Source organism: Dipodomys spectabilis, unplaced genomic scaffold (genome assembly GCF_019054845.1).
Source record: "Dipodomys spectabilis isolate Male_0828 unplaced genomic scaffold, ASM1905484v1 ptg000003l, whole genome shotgun sequence".
NCBI lineage: Eukaryota > Metazoa > Chordata > Mammalia > Rodentia > Heteromyidae > Dipodomys > Dipodomys spectabilis.
Window position 1 is genome coordinate 6,500,557 of NW_024870680.1, and position 25,336 is coordinate 6,525,892.

At 38.4% G+C, this 25,336-nt stretch overlaps 1 protein-coding gene across 12 annotated transcripts in view; it reads left to right on the forward strand.

Annotated features, from left to right (window-relative positions):
• Dlg2 (discs large MAGUK scaffold protein 2) overlaps positions 1-25,336 on the forward strand; it is a 2,085,086-nt gene that overhangs the window by 2,027,836 nt on the left and 31,914 nt on the right. For 8 of the 12 annotated variants that reach the window (XM_042686455.1, XM_042686483.1, XM_042686517.1 and 5 more), the window contains one exon: positions 22,763-22,808. In XM_042686455.1, coding sequence (XP_042542389.1) covers positions 22,763-22,808 — 46 coding nt within the window. Of the gene's footprint in view, positions 1-21,782; positions 21,883-22,762; positions 22,809-25,336 lie in introns of all 12 variants that reach the window. The other 4 variants (XM_042686464.1, XM_042686472.1, XM_042686489.1 and 1 more) reach the window with 1 other exon arrangement.

Here is a 25,336-nt window from a genome sequence, read left to right on the forward strand (position 1 = left end):
AAGGGACCTGAAAGAACACATCGGATTGACTCAGCTGAGAAGTCACAGATATCACCTCTCTAGGACTGAAGAGAGGCCTCAGGTAGCAGTGGCGTTTAACAGACAATCTTAGACTGGGTATCTGTGAGCATGTTAGGTGCAAGAGAAAGAAAGGGAAAAATGCAAATCATGCAAAATAATTAGGCCCGCTAATTATGGTTTCAGGGAGCATGAACTCGGCAAAGCTCAGTTTAGAAATTAAAGTTGTGAATATGCTTTTTGGCCTACTCTTCAAGCAGGTACCTCCTTTCGATCTCAGCTAACATGGCTGCCTTACTTGCTAATTGAAGTCTGCAGCATTGGATCATTGCTGTGCACTACTGGAAATCAATATCAGTTATGCTGCATACTAAATAACCACTGAATCAAACTGAAACTAGCCCAGAGCAAATCAATGAAATCATCACCAAAATAAACTTTAACAACATTGAAATCAATTTGAGACTGGAGAGGTGACTGTAATAAATATACTCCTCTAATATTTGGATTAAGAAATTCTTTGTGGATGTTGGAAAACAAGCCCTTATGTTGGTAGAGTACTTTGGTACATTACCCATTTATAGGTGAGGACGCAGGGTCAGAAGACAAAAATGTCCTGTCTTTAGTTACACAGCCAGTCATCTTGTTTGAAGCCACACGCAGATTTGTTTACTGTACAGTAGTTTGCAAAGATTTAAAGATTTCCAAAAGCTTACAAAAAAATAGTTTACAAAGGTGTCACTTTTTTATCTCCTTAGTAGAAAATAAGGATGCCTAAGCCTATGCCATTGCTTTTGGCAACCATCAAGTGGTTTGGGAAAGGTTTGGATTTCCTTGGAAGTTCGCACTCTAGCTATATCTCTGGTCTATTCCTCTAAAGAAATCAACAAATCTAGTCCTGTGACCCCAGCCATACCTCTGGCCATGTCATCTGAGACTGGCTGATTACTCGTCTGTCATGTGACACTTCGAAGAGGAGTAGAATGAATTGCTTCACTAAAATGTGACATCTACTAATCCACAGGGTCTGAATATGGAGGCTTATTAAATCTAACCAAACTTAAACTTCTCCAGAAAAACTTCCATGTATAACTCACTCTGATGTTTCTGCCTCTCAATCAATCATAGCGTAGTAAGCACCTGAAACCTATGGTCAAAAGCAAAGGCAAACTTGGCAAACACCACCACTGTTGCTTGTGGCTACCAGCTGCCAACCATAGTCAGCCCCACCGTGTTCTTCCACATGGCCTCTGATGGCAAGCCCTTGGGCTGTGTTTCCTAAGAGCTGTTTGCAAACAAAGTTCCAAAGACAGCAGAAAATGTCTATGCTCTGAGTACTGGAGAGAAAGGATTTGTTATAAGGGTTCCTGCTGTCACCAGATTATCCCAGGTTTCATGTGCCAGGATGGTGACTTCACATGCCATATGGCACCGGTGGCAAGGCCATCTACAGAGATAAATTTGAGCATGAGAACCTCATCCTGAAGCATACAGGTCCTGGCATCTTGTCGATGGCAAACACTGGACCAAACAGTTTTTCAGCTGTACTGTCAGGACTGATGGGCAGATGGCAAGCGTGTGGCCTTTGGGAAGGTGAAAGAGGGCATGGGAATGGAAAGACTGGCAAGAAGGTCACCATTACCAACTGTGGACAACTCTAGTACATTTGACTTGGTTTATTGTAACCACCAGACCACTCCTTCTGTAGCCCCCCTGGAGAGCATCCTTACACCCAACCTGCTTGCAATATCCTGTAATCTGTGTGCTCTCGTGGCAATACTTTGGGTTTCATATTTTCCTTACTCCCCACCAAGTCTAGCTGGATTGCAGTATTAAGTTTGTGATTATGAATAAAAATTAAACAACAACAACAAAAGCAAAGGCAAGCTAGGCACCAGTGGCTCCTGTCTATAATCCTAGCTACTCAGGAGGCTGAGATTGGAGGACCCAGGTTCAAAGCCAGAACAGGCAGAAAAATCCACAAGTCTCTTCTCTCCAATTAACCATCAAAAGCCTGAAAGTGGAAGTGTGGCTCAAATTATAGAGCACCAGCCTTGAGTGAAAAAACTCAGGGGCGGCAACCAGCCCTGAGTTCAAGCCCTGTGCCAGCACAAAATAAATAATAAAGGCATCACACAGTGGAAAGTTTATAGGACTCAGGATTTTGATGTATCCAGTTCTACACACTTGAAGTCCCTTTAGAGGAAGAAAGGTAGAACTGTTTCTAGGCAACAAAAATGAATGGTCCATAAGGGGAAGGGTGTCTCGGGAACACATCCCCTGTTAGCTGTGATGACTGCAATGCAGTTTCTATTCCTTTGCAGTTTTCTGAGAACTTTGGATGACACTTGCAAAGTGACTCTCAAGTTTATGACAGGTTCTTGTCAGTAAGTTAGATCCCTTCTCCTTAAAAAAAAAAAAAAAAAGCTAAGAACTTTTGGATATGCCCTTTTCTGTTCATGTTTTCACAACTTCACAAATATTTGTAAAGGCTTGACTCTGCTTGTTGAAACTGGTGTTTGGTGTTTTTAATGTGAAGGATTGTTCCCCCCCACACAAAGGGCCTGAAGAGCCACCGTTGCCCCTGTAATGGGCTTGTGCTCACTTGCCATGAAGAATTAATACGTTCATGAATCTGGGGCATGAGTTCATGTGTATGATAAACCTCCTCATTCCCAGTGAACCCCTTGGTGAGTGGAGTGGTAGAATACAAGTTCAGACTATGGCTGAAAGAATACCCGAAGCTATGATTACTACTGAGTAGGATGGTATTTTTGTTAAAGGATTCCCCTACCTGGGCTGGGAAGTTGGCTCAGTGGTAGAGCGCTTGCCTTGCATGCCTGAGGCCCTGGGTTCCATTCCTCAGCACCACATAAGCAAAAAGAAAAAAAAAAGCCGGAAGTGGCGCTGTGGCTCAAGTGGTAGAGCGCTAGCCTTGAGCTGAAGAGCTGAGGGACAGCGCTCAGGCCCAGAGTTCAGGCCCCACAACCGGACCCCCCAAAAAAAAAGAATTCCCCTACCTGAACAGTAGTTACTCCCTACTTTTAAAGGTTTGTCAAAAAAAATTGACTTTGATAGATTTTTTAATGTGACAATACCACTAACATTTGCCAAAGATTACTTTTTCTAAGTACAGGATTTTGTTCATTAAATTTGTCTATCAACCCCACAAACCTTAAGTAAGGACTACTTAGTAGGCTCTTTTATGTTTTATGTTTATTTTTACTAATATAATTTTTGTTGTTATTAAAGTATTATACAGAGGAGTTACCATTCCATAATTTAGGTAATGACCCAAGTAAATTCACTTTTCCCCAGTTTCTTAGGAAGCTCTTTTATAGACTAGCATTATTCTGGACAGTTCCCTTTCTCCTTGGGATTAAATAATGTGGTATTACCTAAATACCTATAAACATAAAATTAAGTATAAATATGACTATAGCTCTAAAAGTTAAAATAAATGTATATACCAAATATTACATACAGTATTTTATGTGATATCAAAATTCAAAATCACATAACGTGATTGGTAATATTTGAAACAAAGTCTTCTATACTATCCTTTTGGCCGTGGCTTCCATGTGAAAGTGTCTTTGGGGTTGGTCCACCCCCACTATTGTCTCTCTACAAGATACACATTGTAAACCAGTGCAGAGGTCATGGCTAGGTCTCACTCCTCCCCACTGATCCAGCCCCTGGATGGAGACTGGCATGCTGACATCACTGAAGGATTACTAAGTAGCCACAGTCATCATAGTGCAGTTCCACAATGTCCTGAGCCCACCTTTATGCCTTCCTTACCTGTGTGGCATTCTGCTGTATTCTCTTATCTCTGTCTGTTCATGTCTGCTTGGAGCAGCACCTCAGTGAAGCCCCCACCCACACTGAACTTGCTATTTTAAATCCTGTGTGGGTGGAGAACCCCAAGAATAAGCTTTTATCCATTTCTCTTCCATTCTCATTCTTCTTATTTATAGTTGTATGTCACACCCTAATAAGTAGATGAACTTGCCTAAATTGGGAAGGACAGGCTTTGTGACTTTTCTGTCAGCAATGAAATTCTTGGGGAGTTATTACCCAAGTACTTTAAGTCACTGATGAACTGATTAAAAGGATGACTTCTGAACTCTCTAGATGATTTCTGTAGAAAAATGTATGGTCCTCCTCACTCATTGCTTCTTTCTTGAACAGAAGTAAAGATGTAGCAGGCCATATATCACTGATAGACTCTTAAGAGCCAGACTACAACTGCCTTTTGAATGTCTTCCTCATCATTGCTCTCAGCCCAATTCCACCAGGCACTCACATTCTAAATTGCTCCTCCTCCATTCCATTCCATCCACGTGGGACAGAGGATGGGGAGGCAGAGAGACAGTTTTGTACTTCCCATTGGGCAGCCCATTCCTCTGCCCAAACCAGACTTTTCTACTTGTCCACCTTACTGTCTCTCACTTTTTTTTAACTCACCTTTTTAAAGTAGTTGTACAAAGGAGTTGGCATTCAACGAAGTAGTTTAAGAATACTATGCATCTTGATCAATGTCATCCCTTCCAACAAGTATATAAGTACCAGAAATTTATGACTCATAGTTTTGGATCTGAAACCAAGATGGCAGCAGATGTGCTGTGTGCTACAGGCCAGGTTCTTCACAAATGGCACTTCTTGTGTCCTTACAGGACCAAGGAGCAAGCAAGATCCCTAGGACCTCTTAGAAAGGCATTAAAACTCTGTTTATAAACTGCCTTCATTTCCTAATAACCTTCAAGGCCCTCACCTTTTAATACAATTACTGTGGAGGTTAGGTTTCAGCCTATGAACTTGGGGAACATACAATCATCCGGACCACAGCAGTGATCCTATATGTGATTATTTAAGTAGTTAAGATTAAAAGCTCAGGATTAGAGAATATCAGAGATTAGAAATCACATTGTAAATCTCTTTCTCAATTCTATTATATAGAATGGAAAATAGACACAAAGATTGACTTGAATTATACTTCTAGTAAAGTAGCTGCATATTATCTTCAAGACTAAATTTTTTTAATTCAATGAATCCAAATTTAGACCAGGTGCCAGTGATTCACTCCTATAATTCTATCTACTCAGGTGTCTGAGATCTGAGGATTGCAGTTCAAAGCCGGCCAAGGCAAGAAAGTCCATAAAACTCTTATCTCCAATTAATCACCAAAAAGCTGGAGTGGAGCTGTGTCTCAAGTGGTAAGAGCACTGGCCTGGAGTGAAAAATCTAAAGGTCAGTGCCCAGGCTCTGAGGTCAAGCCCCAGGACTAGCACCAAACAATAATAATAATCCAGTTCTATCAACTGGACTAGTAGTCATTTTTAAGTTCTAAATCTACTCTTTAATTCCCACCTGAAACCCACTTGTGAGATTCCCCAGCTTCTATGACTCCTCTTCCAGGCCCTCAGAGCCTGTACACCCCCTAAAGCAGCAGTTAGCAACACTGAGAGCACCTCTCTTGGTGTTCTCCATACTGTCATAGGTAACACAAAGGGGATTAAATTTAGTTCCCAATCCATTTGGCAAGAGCTAGCCTACGAGTGAGCTTTTACATTCCCTTTCCAAAGGAGGAAACCTTCGCTAGTGTGCATGAGACATTTTTATTTATTTATTTTTATTTTACTATTAGAGACCTGAATATTAGCCAAAGCAGTGAATGATTAGTGATTAATAACAAAGCAGTTAATAAGTTGTTTATTGAGTATATACTATGGCAGAGAAGCCCTACATGTTTGACTGTATTTTGCACTACAGTAAATAAGTTGCAGTAACTAAAGATGGAAAGGCATATGAGGAGCAGAGAGGGAAGTTCAGGGTATTTTATTCTTTTGCCCTTCATGTCTGCATTTTCAGGGCTTTTTAATTTTTACTGTTGTTATAATATACAGGTGTTATGGTGATATACAGTAGTTGAAGTTACATAAGTCAGGAAATGACTGTATTTCTTTTTGGACAATGTCATTCCTTCCCTCACACTCTAACAATTTTTCCTTCCCATCCCTACCCACAAGTTATGAGTACCACTGTTACATTTGTTCACCCTTTGTCCCTCCACTTCAATACCCTCCCTTACCCTCCCCAAGACAGATAAGTGAACAAGACAAGAAGAAAAGAAAAGCCAGGCACCTGTGGCTCACACCTATAATCCTAGCTACTCAAGAGGCTGAAATCGGAGGTTCCAGCCCAGGCAGGAAAATCCATGAGGCTATTATCTCCAATTAACTATTAGAAAACCAGAAGTGGTACTGTGGTTCAAAGTGGTAGAGCACTAGCTTTGAGTAAAAGAGCTCAGTACTGCATCCAGGCCCTGAGTTCAAGCCCCAAGACTGACAAAAACAAGGAAAAAAAACTCTTTTTTCCATTCCCTGGAATTCATTTCAATAAATATTATTTTATAGGCATTGCATATTTGTGTTCCTCCCCTAAGAATGTCCTCCTTTGGTCTCACTGTGTGTGAATGCCTAGAGTCCTGTATAATTTATCATATCTTGGTATAGTTTAGATCTAGCTTCTGCATATGAGAGAAAACATGCGCCATTTGTCTCTCTGAGCTTGGCTTATCTCACTTAACATGATTCGTTCTAGACCCATCCATTTCCCTGCAAATGGCATATTATTCATTCTAATGGTTGTGTAAAATTCCATTGTCACCGCACCTCAGTATCTGAAGAGGAACTTAAAAGGGAGGATTTGTTTTTCTTAACAGCCATTGCATGAAGTTTAGCAAACAATATTTGATTTTTCTCTTCTAAGAAAAAAAAGAACTTAAGAAATCATAGACCCACTCAGACATACGCTCTTACATTCTAGAGATCACCGGCTCTTCACTGGCCTCGTGTGTCTGTGAGCAATGCAGTCCACTTGCGTATAGCGTACGGAATGCATCTTGAAGGAAATGTTAAGATGGATGGCACCTGTGGGCTAGATCAAAGAGCCCAAGGCAGAAACAAATGGGCTGTGTTCTCCGCCTGTCCCACTCTCTACTCACATCCACCCACCCGCCACGTGACTGAACTCCTAGTACCAGTTCTAATCCCTGTGACTCATTCTGCTAAAACGGCATTAGTGGCTAAAACTAGTAGTCTCTACTATAGAATAAATTTGCCTCCATTTGTAAGCTCTCTCCGCCTTTCATTCAACCAGAAAGAAAGTCAGGCACAACACTGTAAAAAATTGCGTTTCACTTAGTGGATTGCCCTCAGTCACTTCTGGAACATAAATGCAGCAAGTAGCCTCTTGTGCTCTGAATCAGAAGTTGATATCAGATGGTAGGAGGCCAAGAGCAAACTGTCGGTTCCTAAACCTGATTCATTATCCATCCTGAGAGGGAAGATGAGTACCTCTCTCTCTCTCCTCCCTGAAGAAGGGAGATGGAGGGAATGAGGAGAGGTATCAAGCAGAAACATCTTCACAGTGCACATTCCCAGTACAGTAAAGGGCCTTAAGGTCACCTCGTTTAATTTACTGATGGACAGAAGAGGACATTGAAGCTCAGTGAGTATCATGGTATTTATAACTTGAATACTTGCTTTATACACCTCTGTTACATAATAAGCTCCACAAGCAAAGCATCTTGTCTGAGTTAGTCCACAGCTATAGTCCAGCCCATAATGTGACCCTCCACACACAGATGCTTAAGCCATCAGTGCCAGGCACGGGTCGCTCCCACCTAGAATCCTAGCTAGTCAAGAGGATCCAGAGAGTCTGGGTTGCAGGCCAGCCCAAGCAGAAAAGTTTGTAAGACTATCTCCACATATAACTAGCTCAAAGTCAGTCTGAAGGCATGACTCAAGTAGTAGAATGCCTATTGAACAAGCAAACCACATTTGAACAGATGGACAAAATATAAACTTGGGACTCAGATCTTTCACTTCAGTACAGTATCACTTCGTACTTTGGCCCAGGACCCCTTAATATGCCAGGTGGATTTGAACAGTGGACTGAGAGGAAATTGTATTTAAAAAGGAAAAAGGAAAAATTGTTCCAAAGAATATATTAAACCTAGAAGCTCTTTTGTCCATAACCTGTTGCTTACAAATGCACCAAATGACAAAGGATATTTTTTATTCCTTAACTTATCCTTGAGATGCAAGACAGATCAAATTGAACAAGATAAGGATTTTTTTTAATGTTTGTGGGATCTAGTACCATAAGTCCTAGGGAAAGAGAAAGTCATCATGAGCTCCACCTCCTGGAATAGGCACCTCTGCTCCAAATCACTTGTGATAGAGAAAAGAATGTATGTCTGCAGGTGGAAAAATCTGGGTTCCAGTTAGGTTAAGTTGCCTTTGAGCCTCGTATGTTACAAGCAGGAAATAATGATGATTATAATATGACAATACTGTAAAGAAGGCATTGTTGATTAAGTTCATGGTGAAGACAAAAGGAATAAGTCCCCAAAAGGTACACTAACTCGCTCAAGGGCCCACAACCAGTGAGTTGAATCCAAGTTAGCAAAGACTCGCAGAAAGCAGTGTGTCTGGCAGAGAAGCAACACACCTAAGCCTGTCTGACCCATGTCTGGGCTCTTCTATCTGCCCTGTTACACACACAGACTTAATACCTAGGAAAATACAACACTGACCTCACCTGGAACATCTGGAACCTGCATTCCAAACCACATCATGAAATGAATTGCCAGATCCTGCCGGCCTGCCTGCAGTCAGCCACAGCAGACATGCCCTATCACATACCAGCTGATAATCAGTCCTCCCCTCAGCCCCAACATTGCTTAGGCAACCACTGGGCACTTACCCAATACCTCTAGTCAGTAGTTCAGTTCCCAACAGTTTTCTAGGCCCTGGAAAGTCCAAGCCAAAAACAAAATCAAAGGTTGGGCTTTGAAGTCTGACAGAGCTGAATAGGAATCCACTTACCAGCTAGGCAGATGATGATATTATCTCTCTAACCTTTGGGATTTTTAGGTTTGGAGATGAAACCATGTAAATGGAGCTCTGTGTGTGTGTGTGTGTGTGTGTGTGTGTGTGTGTGTGTGTGTGTGTGTGTGTGTGTGTGTGTGTGTGTGTGTGTGTAGGGGAAATTGTCAGTAGTATTTGAATTAGGAGTCAATGGAAAAATTAGTACAAAATGTTTAACAAGCCAGGTGTCAGTGGCTCACTCTTGTAATCCTCACTGAGATCTGAGGGTTTTAAGGCTCAAAGCTAGCTCAGGCAGGAAACTCCATGAGGCTCTTATTTCCAACTAAACAGCAAAAAGCTAGAAATGGAGCAGTGGTTTAAGTAGAGCTTTAGCCTTGAGTAAAAAAGCTAAAGGAGAGCACCCAGGCCCGGAGGTTCAAGCCCCAGTTCTGGGAAATAACCAACAAATAAAACATTTAACAAGGTGTGCACTAAGGACACAGATCAATAGATAGTTACTGTTTTTACCATTATTGTTAATGAATTTATACTCAATTTTGCAGAAAGGACACACCAGAAAATAGTTGAGAACTCTTCCTAATTCCTTTTACTGTTAGAATGACCTTTTCTCTCAATCCCTATTTTACATAGTGAAAAGCCCTCCAATATTATCTCATTTATATCTCTTTGTATCCATCTTGCCCTCCTCAGCAGAATTTATTTTATAATCTTCATGCCCCTTTAGTACTTCGCACACATAGTCACATTTTACTAGTAACTGGGGAATCTGTATCTGCCACTAAATTGTGAGGTCTTTAGTGTTACCATAGTTCCATTTCCTAGCACAGTCCCTGGGTTATACATGTGTTCAATGTCTACTTGACATATAATAAATGGATGTAACTGGCATTACAGGACAGGGGCCTGGAGTGATTAGGAAAAGCAAACCAGTGATGGTTTGTGAGAGATAAGTAACTTAAATGGACCTCAGCAGACAGTAATGGAACAGGGGCTTTAAATTGGCACAAAGTGATGTGTGGATTATTTGAGTAAGTATTTTCTTTACATAGGTAAGGGGAAATCAGCATCAGCTGGCCTCAGAGGATCATATCACGTTTAGGGTGGATATATGAGACCAGACAATTTGAGGAATGGTCTAGTCTGTAAGACTGTAAAAAAGGAGAGAGACCTCGGGGCATTGCAGCACTGGCATTTCTGAAGATGGAAAAATGAACGTGGAGGAGGGTCCTGCTCCCTGAGAGTGAGCAGATTCATGGGGCTCATTAGCTTCCTGGGGACTGAAATCTCCTTGATTGAACCACTTGCAAAAAGCAGAGCAAAAGTGATTGTGTAAGATTCCACAGAAAGCAATTTGCCTGGAGAAATTCTCTATGCTTTGCTGCAGAGTGGAGTGCATCCTTGGATTCTTTGCAGGGGATCACAGAAAAGGCAGGAACATTCAGTGATCCCGGGGGGCTAATAGCTCAACCCTGGAGCCAACTGGTTAGGAATAGAAGTTGGCTTATGACTCAAATATATACATATATATATAGCCTTAGGCAAGTGACTCAACTTTCTCTTTGTTTCTGCAGTTCACAGTTTAATACCTCAATGTAAAATGTGGCCATAGGTAGCCATGTAATAGGATAGGTGAAAGGTACCCAGAATGGTTGATCCATACAAGACACATAGAGAAGGCCCTGTCATGTTGGTCAACGAATGCAAAGACCATCATCATTGTCCATGTGTGTCACCTGTTTTGCTCCATTGCACTTCTTTGAGGACACTGTGGAGCACCAAAAAGAAAGTTTTAAGACAAGATCCTGATCTTTCCATAGTCTATCTGATCATGAAACCTGAAACTATATAAACAGAGCATTAACAAGCCCCTAGATCCCAAACTAGATGACTTTGAGTGATGGGAAGGGAGCGGACAAAAGAATCAGAATAGGGGGCTGAATCTGGTGATGCATATTTAGTAGGTATTCATTTAAAGTTTATTAAAATAGAATTGTGTTGTCCAACTCTAAAATAATGACAAAATTATGGGAATGAAAGAAATCCTTCAATTATCAATGTGGAGAATGATAAAATAAAAAGGCATTTTCTAATTGACCTGGAATAGGGTTTCCAAATTCAAGACTGATAAAGATGAGAGGAGCCTCAGAGACAAGCTGTTTCATGCATCGTGATTTCCAGAAAAAACAGGCCCAGAGATCTGAGTTGACTTGTTTAAGTCAAACTGGAAGCCCAGGTCTCCTCATTTTTGTTCTCTTTGCTGAGCCCCTAACCTCTCCATGAGTATCAGCTGGCTTCTTGGCTCCTGAAATCTTTGTCCCTGCCCAATACTGCTCGGTTAGACTTCCATGCATGGGTCCTGAAGCATTTCCTGCCAGCTTTTGCTGGTCAATTGGAAACTCAGCTTTCTCGGAGTTTATAAGAACTTCTGCCTTGTAGCAAATTTAAGAATATGAAAGAGATGTTAAAATGGCATAGAGATGGAGAATTAGCATTATGATCAAGGTGTTCTGATTTCCATACTTAATACCTGAGAATTTGAAAATAATTGTAGCTATCCCAATGAGGATAACAGCTTGAAAAATAAGCAAAATAGAGAATGGAGTGTTTGAAATTTTTGTTTAATTTTGTTTTCCATTCTTACGAGTTGCATAAACTGTAGTATTAGAGAGCTTAATGATTAAATGCTGAGAAATTTGAGAATTATGAAGGAATTAGAATCCAAAAGTCTGGAAAATTTCCTTTGAAAAATAATGCACAAATTGGCAAAGCAAAAGACATATTCTCAAGATACATTAAATTTTATTATCTCTTGTACTGCTTCTGAAAATAAATGTATAAATGAAGAACAAATCATTAAGGGCTCAAGAGAAGGGTTAATATAAAATGGGAAATACTAGAATCCAATAAATATATAAATAAAATGAATTAATATACATGATTTATATGTATAATACATATTAATAATTTATTATAATTGATTTATAAATAAATGGGTGACCCTCCCTAGTTGACAGTTATAGGAAAGTCCCATAAGCTTCAATGAACTTGAAAAGGCCATTCAATTTTTTTCTAAAAAACTGAACCTAGAACCCAGTGACCAAAGAGTGTAGGGAAGAAGAGGTTCTGTGGAAGATTACCGTAAACAGGCGCCATATTTGGTGTTTGAACCAATGGGATACATTGACGTGACTTCTCTTGGTGCAACACTTCAGAGATCCTGAGAAATACTATTTGACCAGTTACTTTTTTGTGCTAAATTATAGATGATTTTTATTTTTATTATTTTATAGCTTCAAACTTTAAAAGATAATGGAAGTTCATACTTTTGAGATAAATAACTGCTTTTAGAAAAGTTAGTCTTTAAGCAAAGACTGTTTTAATGAAAAACAGAGCCTTAATTCTTCAGCTATAAGATAGATTACTATTGTCTTCTTATGTGCCTGAATAAATCTTGCCCTTGGCTAACAGATTTAAAATATTCTTTCATACATGCCTTACATTATAGTGAGGTAATTAGGAAAACATAGGGGATGAAAAGAGCAATCAAGATATGTTGTTGGACCAGATGTAAATTAAGAACAAATGATTACTGGTTGAGATGTTACTGGAGAACAATCTGGTAATGCATCATTGATTTAAAGCTGCCCATCTTTTTTAATTCAATAATTTAACTTCTTGAAATGTATCCCAATAATATAATATAAAATGAGGTATATGTTCTATTTGTTGAAATACAAAATACTTACAAATGGAAAACAACCAGACATTTACAACAATACTAGGATGGTTAAGTCAGCCATAGTCAATTCAGGTGATGTAGTATTTTGTCTCTAAATTTGTAAGATATATTGATGTATAGTCCTCTTTGTGACACCTCTGTCTAGTTTTATTATCTGGGTAATAGTGGACTTGTAGGATGAATTAGGAAGTGTTTCCTTCTATGTCTTTTGGAAAAGTTTATGAGAATTGCTATTCATTCTTTTTAAAATACTTACAATTCACCAGTAAAGACCTGGGCTTCTTTGTGTGTATGATAGTTTAAATTGCAAATTCAATCTCTTGTTATAGGTCTAGTCACAGCTTTTAGATTTTTCCTGGATAAATTTTTATAGTTCTTATCTTTCTAGAAATTTGTTCAGTTCATCTACTGGTATACAGTTGTTAATAGTATTCATTTAATTAATCATGACCAAGTGCATTTCTCTTGTAGTTTAATTTCAAAGCCCATCAGACATCACACAACAAAATGAACACTTTGGAACCACTGGCAAGCTCCCAGCCCAGGCAGGCAAAAATTATACTTCTGCAACAGTCAAAGGGACCCCTGAGCTACTGCCCAGTTAGTGACAGCAAAGAGTCCTTGATTTGGCAAGCAGGAAGCCCAGCTCCAGTTCCACTAGGTCATTAATAGGATTTTCTTTTTTTATAAATAAAGCCAGACAGAAATTTCCTTTGCTGCAGCTATAGGAGTTCCTATAACATCTGCCAGGAGCAGTGTGTGATGACATTGTCTTCACTACTTTGTGCCACCTTGTGGCAGGAGCCACAGGATTCAAAAGATAAAACCAGATCATTAGGCCTCCTTAGTCCACTAATACAGTCACGGTTTTATGGTTTAAGTCAGAAGAAATAATCTGCTGCTATGACTTGCTTATTCTTCTTCTAAGTTTCCTTTCCATTGGATTTAATCCATCTTTTTAGCTTCCCTTGAGTTTTCATTGATAGTTCTGTATTGTTAAGGTCCCACCACCCCCCCACCCCCACCCCCGCCTGGACTAACTCCACATTTGATAAGAGATAACTGGCCCACTTGAAACATCCTCTCACTTACCTGCAAATTAAATCGGTTTCTGCACTGGCTGTTGATTCCCAGCAGACTACACTGGGTTTGAGAGATACTGAAAATACTAAGATAAAAAGAAGCCTACCTTCAAAAAACTCACTCTATCCAGCTTATTAAGAGATAGCCAAGTAAAAAAATACACAGATAGAAATAAGTGCTAGAATGTAAACACTAAAGAATTTGGAGCACGTATTAATTCAACAAATATTTATTGAGCATAAACCATGTATGTACATTTTACAGGAGAAAGGGTCTTTATTTTCAGGGAGTTTACATTCCTATAAGGAGACAGGAAACTGTGTGTGTATATGTATGTATGTGTACACACACACACACCACACACACACACACACACAGAAAAAAGAGAATATGGAATAGGGCTGATGGTATTTTAGGAGAAAAAAATCCTCCCTGGTAAGGAGAGGTTTGAGTGGGATTGTGAGGGAGGAATCAGAAGATTTCAAGCAGCGGGAGGCAGGGCAACATCTCCAAAGCAAGAGGAGGAGAGGAATTCAAAGGAAAGCAGCAAGGCACCTGGAGGAGCACTGTGGGAAAATGGAGACCTCACACTAACAGGTGAAATCAGAATGGAAGCTGGAGGCCAGATTGTGAAGGGCCCTTAGAGACCACATTGTGGATTTTATTCTAATGAGATGGGAACCACTGGAGGCTTCTGAACAGTTATGTAATCTGAAGATTAAGAATTTTATGTTGAAAAGGGAGACACTGATCAAGATGCCTTAGATTCATAAGATGTTTTGTTAAATGGCAACTCCTTTCTACAACTAAAGATACTGGTTTAAGGGTTTTTTTAGGAGATTGATTGCTCTGGCTCCTGTGAAGATGACAGAATATAAGGAAAATAAGCAGATAAAGGAACACCAGCTGGAGAAGTCAGTATAATACTCTAGACAATTGAAGCTAGGCTAGTAGTGGTAGGGATAGTGACAGTGGTCCAAGATTGTGGATGGACTCAAAAGTGCTAAGAACACAGGATTTATAAACAGGTTGGATGAAATGTGTGAGAGAAACAGAGGAGTCAAGGGTGACAACAAATGTTCTGCCTGTGTAATTGGAAGAGTTACAATTTCTTTTCCGTGTTTGGTTTTTCATTTGCGGGGGACACGAGGAAGACCCAGTGTTTGGTGTGAAGGCTGTTGATGGGAAATTGATAAGACATCTAAGTAGGCATGAAACATACAATTCTGGAGATGAACAAAAATAGTTCAAGCTGGAAATAAATTTTAGTATAATCAAGTCATCAGAGTGGGTAATTGCTTATGGAACAAGTATGGGGAGAGAAGAGTGGAAGAGAGAAAGAAAATGAGAAAGCCCAATGAACCTCCAACTTTTGTAATCTGGAAAGATTTTTTTTCTATCAAAGTAGACTGAAGATGGATGGTTTCCTGAGGTAGGACAAGGAAAATACCAATGTGTTCTAGAGTTTGATGAGGCAAGTTTTTCTGAGAGATGGTAAGCCATGTCAGGTTTGGGTTTGGTTTTGTTTTGCTGTATTTTAAGACAGAATAAATGTTAAAATGGATATCCCAGAACATTTTGGTGACCCTAAGTACAACAGTTTAAGTAATAGAAATATTAAATAATAGAAATATTTTAGGCTTTGTTGTATCAACAAATCAGCCATGGGCCATGCATACAAAATGAGCATGGTTGTGCTCCAATTAAACTTTATTTACAAAATTGCAAAGAGGGCTTGATCAGCCCATGAGCCATACTTCACTGACTTCTAGGGTAAATAATACTATAACATAGTATGATTTGAATTTGTTCAGAAGAGAGTAGAAGGGATGCCTTTTGAGTTTTGTTGTAAAGGACAACAGAGAATCCAAGTAGCAGAGGTGGACCTTTAGCTCAAAGTGGTAGAATGCTAGTTTTGAGCAAAGAGCTTAGGGACAGTGCTCAGGCCCTGAGTTTAAGCCCCATGACCACAAAAAAATAAATAAAATAAAAGATTTGCCCAAGTAGCAAGTTGAGGTAGCTACAGGAGAATGCAGGATGAGGCAGAAGAACAGATCTACATTCTTCTGGGAGGTATAGAAAAGTATCACTGATGTATTGGTCCTCAAAATTAAAGAAAAGCTTATTTCCTATGCATCAGAGTGGCCATAAAGTCCAGCGTATAATTCAGCTACTGCTAGGCTTGCTTTCTGTAGAGCATCTTGGCTACCCTAATTCTTCTACTGGATTCAAGTTTCCTCAATGTAGACTGGTACCAATGTGCTTTATATAGCATAATCAGTCTAAGGAATGATGTAAGTAGAAAAAAAAAAAGAGGCCAGAGGTTTCATTTGGGGATTCATTCCATTTTTGAGAATCTTTTTAGAATGGCTGAATCTTAGGATTTTTATTATTCCTTCCTATGTGTAGCATTCTGTCATTTGAGGTCAAAGATAATTGGTGCTCACTTTTTTTTGAATAATCAACCAGTTTGCTGATGCCACTAGGCCACAGATAATAGTCATCTGTCTTTGTGCTTAATTTGAATTAGGGTTAAACTCAGAGTAGTAATGAAAAAAGAAAGCTATGAGACATACTTTTCCTGATAATAGTGTCTAGAGCATTTTGAAAGTACTATACTAAGCAGAGTTCATTTTTTTCTCATTATGTAGATTTGAAAAATGTACCAAATAGAATAGTAAATCTCTCATGCTTGGTAATTACTCTAATATTCTCCTGAGCTATTTTGAGAAGAAGTTGTATTATGTCTAAAAATTATGACATTTTTTTCAGGACCTATATTTTATGAGGATGTATCTTAATTTGCCTAATTATTTCTTTAGGGTTAGTTGAAGTTTGCCCTTTTTGGTAGGAATACTAACTATATTTGTGATGTTGTACACTTCTGTTTAGCTTCCCATCAGGAAGCAGGTATGTCGGGCTGTCCCACTAGAGGGTGATGCTTGTCAGAATCCCTTTCTACAAATGTATTCACCCTCACCTTTTAGTAATTAAACTTTGTAATATGCGAAGAGATTATCCTGTTCTTCAACAAGCTTCCAACCTGTGGTTTAAGTGACCACAGATGATTCTGACCTGAATTAACTATTATTATAGTTAAAAGACAGATTTCCTCAGCATCATTCCCTCTCTAATGATTGGCTGAGATTCTACTGTAAGAGCCGTTTCAAGCAAGGTATGGTGGTGAATACCTTTAATTCTAGCACTTGAGAGTGGAAAACTGAGGTAGGAGGATTATGAGTTCCAGGCCACCAGCCTGGCCTATAGAGAAATATGGAGAGAGGGAAGGAGCTTTTTTCCCTCTTTTTAATCACCTAATTTAAGGTTTTAGTGTAATTATTTTAATATTTAAGTTATCTGGGTTTGGCTTCAGTATCATTTTCACATGCCACATTTGTATTAGGTTTTGAGTATTACCTTGTGTTTAACCCCACTTTCTATCCCAACAAAATGCTTCAGACTGACCTTAGATGTTCCTTGATCCAGGCTTGGAATCAGCCTTTCATCAGAAAAAGAAATCACTGATTTTTGTCTTCTCATGTTATTTTTCAAGGGAAAAAAAAAGATTTAAGTGTACCTCTAGCTACACTTATCACTGTACCCAGGCTTAGTTATGAGGCAAAGTTACAAATTTCAGACAGTGTGTAAGTTTATAGCTGATATCCCTAATGACTATGAGATTCTTCCTCTTCTTCAGCATTCCATGTCCTTTGTTCACAATGACAACTCATTGCCAGCAGCATCCCTGGCCTATTCATTTGCTCAGTCCTACAGGATATCTCAAATTGTTTCAGAATGGTTAATACCTGCCAAGTAAAGTTCCAGGTTTCTTTACAACACTACCTTTAGAATACAGAGGATAGACTGTTTTCTCATCCTTTTGATCCAATCCAATGTGTCAGGTCACTTCAACTGTAAATGCTTTCATATGACATAATCACAAAGCCATTACCACACATAAAACATATATAAATTAACAAGTGTTTTTTTTTGTTGTTGTTGTTGGTAGAGATAGGGACTGGCCATGTGCTAAGAATACAGCAAATTTATAGTAATAACTTCCCCCCCCCAAAAAAAAAAACACAAGAAAATAGAAGTATTCAGGAAAATTCAGGAGGCTGCACAAAACATATATCTGAGCTCAATATAAATTTAAACCTAAATCCACCCCAGAGAACGTTCTTATCACGAAGGTGACATTTTAGAACTATGAAACACTTGAAGCTTGAAAAAGTAGAGCAAGCAGATGACAAGGAAAACTGAAACATATCCCTACACGTTTTTTTTTTCAAGTTTTCTAGAAAAAGAAAAAATTTCATGATTCACTCATGTCTTTAAGAACACAGAATTTGGGGGTAAGAGGGAGAAGAAATGGTGTGAGAATTTTGTTTTCTTTACTGTCTTTGTGAAGCAGGTATTTAAACCATCTCATCAATGCATTGTATCTGTAGAATCAGATGTCAAATTGTATGTCATTTGACCTAATCATGGAGGGAGCAAGAGCAGTATATGTGAAAGACAGTGATAAGATACTGACTAATGTCTGTCACAACATGAAATGTTCACTTAACTGACACAAGACAGAATCAGATCCACAAAAGACATGTACATCTGATTGATAGCAAGAGTCGGAGAGCATTCAAGTACAATGAGAAACCTAAAGCAATTGTTTCATTTCTTCTGTTGGTATGGGTTGGGGAAAGCTTGCTTTTTAAATGGTCTTATTGAAACTATATAACTCACAGATATAACTCGCATAGAATCATATTCACTTAAAGTATAGAATTCAACATTTTCTTAGCATATTCACAGGATTATACAACCATCACCACAATCCAATTTTAGAACAATTTATCCTAAAAGAAACCCCATACCCATGAGCTGTCACTTCCCACTCTCTGTATGATCCCAACCATAAGCAATCACTAACCTACTTTTCTCTGTAGATTTACCTGTCATATGTAATCATTGTTAGCTTGCCATTCGTGACCTATCCCACTGATGTTCTTTTTATTTTTTTTTACATTATAAGAACAAGAAAAATGAGATAAAGTCCTCAAATACCTGAATGAGTATCTAAGAGATCATAGCAGGAACCCCAAAAGAGATATTACTAAATCCACTAGCAACTGATAGCTTAAGTAATTGCCAGTGAAATTTCAGGTAGGACAGATTGTATCATCACATACAAGAGTCAAATGCTAATAATTTTAAATCTGAACTTGAAGCATGTTTGGGTTGCAGAAAGCTCTGAGCTCACAAAAACAGCAATATTTCTGGAATAAAAGATACTAGTGAATTCAATTCCCAACTTCAGTACTCACTACCTCTGTGACCCTGAGCAAGTACAGAAGCAACTTCATAAAGTTAGCATGGAGTTTACACATGCAATGCTTTTAGAACTAAGTTTGACACATAAATGCTTAATAAGTGTCAACCATTGTTTTTATCACTTTTACTCATAAAACTCAGTAATTTATGTCAAATTCTAAAACAGCTTACCCCCATGCCACACGTGATTGGTGTTTTCAAAGTCTTTATTCAAAGCTTTCTGCCATGAAATCAAGAAGTGGAGATTGAAGATGCTGTAATATAGAAAAAAGAATAGTATGAATCAAGTATGATTAAGAATAGAACAATAAGCCAAAAGTGCTAACTTATTATTCTCACCTAGCGTTCATGTCACAGACTTTCCTTTCCTACATTAAAAAAATTACAGCAGCAAAAGTTTAATATTACATATGTAATTAAAAATATAGTATTAGCACATTAGAAAACACATAGAAGCCTTTACAGCTCAAATATTTAAGACTTTAAGTGTGTGACTTGTAAATTTATGTGAAATGATGTTGTGATTTGGCTTTGTGTCCATAAATATCAGCAAGTGCAACCAAAATGGCTTTTGCTAATAAGACTATGCTAGATCATTTTATTTCTGACCTATAATTATGTATTATCTGTCCTTTATAAAGTATCCTTTATAAATAAAAGGTGTTCAGTATTATGTCCCCAATCAGATGACTAATGATACATAACATCTCCAAACTTTGGAAGTATCAGTACTGAGCACATTCCTTGCTTTGAGACATAAAAAAAAGTGATCAGAGACAACACCGTTTCATTTTCCTCTGACCCTTGAGACAATTGAAATGATGCCCATTGCATGCAGCCCCATAAGTCTCCACCTAATCCATCTGTGTGTATGTTTTCCCACCAGGCTTTTCTCCTCTTGGCATTGTTGTTTTGTACTTGCATGAAAATCCATAATTTTTTGCATGAGGTCATCTGTAATGTTGAAGATAAATGTCTAACATACCTTACAAATATCACATGCCATTAATTCTTACATGGTATTTTTCTTTTATTTTTCAGTTACTGAAACTTAAATATGCTTCCAATGTAAAAGTAGCATGAAACTGGAGTGCTGCAAAAAATACTTAATGTTCCTTTAAGGATGATTATTTTTAACTGGGACAATTTAAGGATAGTTCCCAACCATTTTTCTGGAGGTCAATCTGAAGTGTTACAAACGATGATGAAACTATGCTGAACTGTGCTGTCAGCAGAGGCATAAATCCTGAATTTGTACTTCTTTTTCCCCTGAGAATATATTTTTAATATGAAACAGAAGATGTGTCCACTGCAGTCATAAAATATTAGATTTATTCTTTTTCATAGTCTTCTAATTAAAGTCCACTAAGTTGAAGTGGCAGTTCCTAACTTTCTGAATGACAGCATTAACACATATTATTTTAATATTTCCTAAATATAGAAGTTTTTTGTGCCATCTAATTGGACTTCAAATCCATCAGGACATTGGACTAAGTCCCAACATAGGCAGTCAACAAACACTCCTTCCAAGTAGTCACCTTGCTGGCTCTACATTAATTCCTACCAGCTGCCATTACTAAAAGGTTTTCTTTTTAAGAATACCCCTTTTATAAATTATATTTACAACTTAGGCACACTGACTTTTAAATGTATGGATACTACACCTTGTTCCTCAGGGAATTATTTTAACTTTTTCCAATAACTCTCAGTCAAATGATGATAGTAATCAAGTCTGCAAAACATTTTTAAATGATGAATATGAAATTAATAAGATTTGTATCGTCTATATAACTTGTTAAATGACTATGAACCCACAAAACATTCACATAATAACAGTAATAGGAAAATAAATGAAATTTTCCTAAGGTAAGGTATTCTAGATAAGCCACATGATATGAATGATTACATCTAAACTATCCTATGTATTATTTTTAATTTAGCTTCTTTAAGCTAATGGATTGGTATTTGTGTGTATATATATATATGTGTGTGTGTATATATCTATATATTTATATACGTAATTTTTGAAGGCAGCCATTTCTGTTTTATCTTAATATAGACTAGTGGCTGTCACCAACTAGTTCCTTATATTTGCATGGGACTCAATCTCTCTGCCCTCCGGACTCCTGGTATATAAAATGATGGTGCCAGGGTAAATTGTCATTCAAATAAGAATGTCATACTATAATGATCACATATCATAAATCTTCATGCTACTCTGTACATCTTTGATTAAACTCAAACTGAAGTAAGAATTTCTAAGCAACCTTACAGGGCACCTAGACACTGAGAAAGAGTTGCTACCTGACAATGAAATTTGTTTAGTATTTGATGTTTTTGTTGTCATATGTGAGTCTCATCATCTACGAACTACTGTCATCTTTATTCTTCTTCTGTAGAGAAAGATATTATGGTTCAGAGTTACCATTACTGTCCAAAAAGGTAATGGCCTAACAAGCTGTAGAGTCAGGACAAAGTCTTTCCCTCCATCCATCTACTGTAAGCAATCTTGAAATTATAAGGCAATTCCATTATTCAGAATGGAAACTCCTAGAAAATAGATTCTGCCTTTAGAACCTTCTAGCACCTCTACAGAGTATCCACTTGCGTCACTCCAGCTCTCTCTGCTTTTACAGACTAGTTGTTTTGTCAGCATGAGTGTGACAACAATTAGACGTCCCCTGTTTTTGCCCCATGCCTTTTCTCCTTCACAGTCATTCAATGACAAGCGTAAAAAGAGCTTCATCTTTTCACGAAAGTTCCCATTCTACAAGAACAAGGAGCAGAGTGAGCAGGAAACCAGTGATCCTGAACGTAAGTAGATTCTCAAAGATAATGTCACATGCAACACAAGAGAAAAAAAAAATCCTTCACGGGCAGCACGCATGCCATAGGCTCTCCCACACCACACACCTAGGCAAGCAACACGGCAGGCAGGCAGGTCAGGTCTTACTACTGTGACCAGTGCTTGACCACAGTCTGGATCCTTTTGCATGGCTGTTCTTTGCAGAAAGCAATGGAGAGGGACTAACTGAAGTGCTGGCCTCACTTCCAGCCAACATTTCCTTGTGAGTAGGACGGGTCTAGTTTGTCTTTTCTGAAAACTCACACTACTCCCTAGGGCTTCGGACTAAGTTCTTTTTTGGCGGGGGGTAGAGGGGAACAGGGATGGGGAGAAAGGGAGAAATACTCAACCCTATTGCCATAAATATTTTTTGGAATGCTACCTAATTAGGAGCAATTAGATGGCCTTCCTTGTTTACCAGCACCTTTGCTGGTTCTTTTGCTCCCAATAAACATCAAATACTTGCCGAGCAGTAAGCCGATACTGATAAATACTAAATCTCCTGATTTGGATACAAAATTTGGGAGGAGATTATTCTCCTAAGTGAGACAGGTCAGTGGCAACAAAGATAAAAGGAACTTAGCAAATCATGTTTTCTTTCTCTTTTTTTCTCCTTTTTTTGCTTTAATTGAACCTTTCAAGTTGATTCCCCAAATTAGACCTATTTTTTAAGTCTCAGCCCAGGGAATTGGGGGTAAAAATCCTTTTCCAAAAGAGCCAGTGGGATCCAGATTGTCCGGGCAACACGGTCTGTCATGGTAGTATCCATTTCAACTCCACTGACTTCTTCCTTCCTCTCCCGTGGCTGTTCTTCCTCTCTCATTGCTCTCTCTGGGGACTTCCATGCAGGACATCCCCGGATTAGGTGACGACGGTTATGGAACAAAGACTCTGAGTAAGTTTCCAGGAATGGTCACTGTAACTTTTCTTTTTTTCTTTTCCTTTCCTTTTGAGTTTGGCTTTTGTCCCTTTTCCTGAGGGCCTTTCACTCCTAGCATGCACAAGATACAAGTTTTATTTGTTACCTAGCTGTGAATGCTCCTACAAAGTAATTTTCACTCGTTTTGTTCTGCATGTCAGCATTTAAAAGCGAAGTGTGTCAGGCACTCTAACCTGTGTTGCAGTTCACACCTTCCCTTTCTGACCACATGAGGTGGCCAACATGGGCCCGATGCCCAGGCGGCACCGCTTGCTCTACTGCCTAACTGCTCCCAGAGAGCAAGAAGCCATGTTGAAAGAAAGGGTGAGCTGAATGTTCTAGAACAGCAAAGTGGCAATATTCTTTATGTGCTTTCTGCTGCCTTTTCAACATGGAAATATTTAATGACCTTGCCAAATTCCATAATCAAGTTGTACTTTGCTATTAATATAGAAGCCATTTTATAATTTAATCAAAAGGAACATGCATTCTGAAAAATTAAGTCATTTGATCCTTCATGAATAATTCTTTCTTATTAACTTGATTGATCTTTTTTCTCTGACTTGCAGTGATCCTCCTTGAACCGTTTGTATGATAAAGTTTTCAATATGTAGTAGTATCTTTTGCTGTCAGTGATTTATTAGCTGCAATACGTTATCAGGTCTGCATTTTGTAGGATAGAATGAAGACTCTAATAGACTTTTACATTTTCTAGTTATTCAAGTCTTTGGTCTGTATCTCATTGCACTTGGCAATTAAAACTACTGAGCCTATATATCAATATCCTGTGCTTTGATTTCATATTCTTTAACACTAATCCCATTGTGTAGGCATCAATGGAATCAGAACCGAATCTTGAACAGACTCTTACAACTGTATCATGTGTTCAATTTTGTTTTACTTTAACAGCTCTGGGCAATCTTTTAAAAGCTGTTCATTTCATAATAGCATTGAGCTGGACTTCATTTTCAAGGGCTATTTATTTAAACTTGTGTGATGACACCTTTCATAATTCAAGTTATAGATTTGAAGTGGTTTTTTACATATATATATATATACATAGGAAACAAAATCTGATGCTGAGTACTGGTCTCCTTAAAGATGAAAACTTTATCTTTGAGTCATTGGATAGAATGTGATATGAAATTATTCTTGTGGCTGAAATTTAAATACTAATTTGCGATCTACCTGACATCAAGCATCACCAGGGAAATTTTGTAAATTTTCAAGTTGAAAAGGAAAAAGCATTTTAATACCATAATCCTAGTTATTCAGGAAGCTGAGATACAGAGAATTATGAGTTCAGAGACAACTCAGGCAGAAAAGTCATAGACTCTAGCTCTAAAATAACCAGCAAAAAGTAGGCTAAAGGCATTGTTCAAGTCCCTGAGTTCAAACCTCATTATCACTAAAAACAAAAACAGAAGATTTAATAAAAGTGAAAAAGAGGCAGCAAATTATCCCCAATTCAATGTACATAAGATGATTTTGCCCATGAGATGCACTGGCATTAGTTCCATTGCCTCAACCATCTTTCTCATGACAAAAAAGCAGCCATGCACAGATTCATCAACATGCTTTCTCCTGCTACTCAAATTAGCAGTGCAGTTCTGGCTCTAGACCTGCAGAAAGGAAAATGTTTTGGGTGAATTTAACTCAGGCTTTTGTTTCATTGGTTTTATGCTTGAAAACACTCAGCTGATGAGAACGCATAATGCCAAAGCATTTTCTTTCTGTTAGGGAATAATGTTATGTCTATCTTTTTCTTAAAAAGTACATATGAATTGTATTTTGGGACAGAGAATGTGGCTTAGTGGTAGAGTACTTGCCGAGCATGCATGAAGCCCTGGGTTCAAGTCCTCAGTACCATGTAAACAGAAAAAGCCGGAAGTGGCACTGTGGCTCAAGGGGCAGAGAGCTAGCCTTTAGCAAAAAGAAGCCCAGGGACTCAGTGCCCGAGCACTGAGTTCAAGCGCCAGGACTGTCCAAATAATAATAATAGAAATTGTATTTTGACAAATTGAAGTCTTTGCCAGTGACCTTCAGAAATCAGTCCCATGTACCTTTATTTTACTAAAGTAATATGTGAAGAAGGTGATTGAGTTAGTTTATCATCTATGACTTCAGTAGTTCAGGTGACTTTGGAAATAAACCCTAAGTCTGGTATATAACCAGCGCACACATCCATGTTTCAGTAAGCGGCTGTATAAAAAATAATTTGGAATGTCACTAAACAAGCAAGTTACTCAGAATGAATTTTAAAAACTTGCTCCATGCCTTTCTCTCCTGTCTATTCCATTCCCTCAGGATCTAATAGCTATCTAAGCAAAGATCTCAATATATAAAAACATGACTGGCTCATGACTCATTTCTCCTTCTGTGATTTTCTACTCTCACTGAGATAGGAAAGAACTTCAAGAATCCCATTTTATCCTGAGAATCTGTGAAGTATTTAAATAAAAATCCAAGGGGTTCTCAGGGCCAATTAACAATTTGAAATCAAT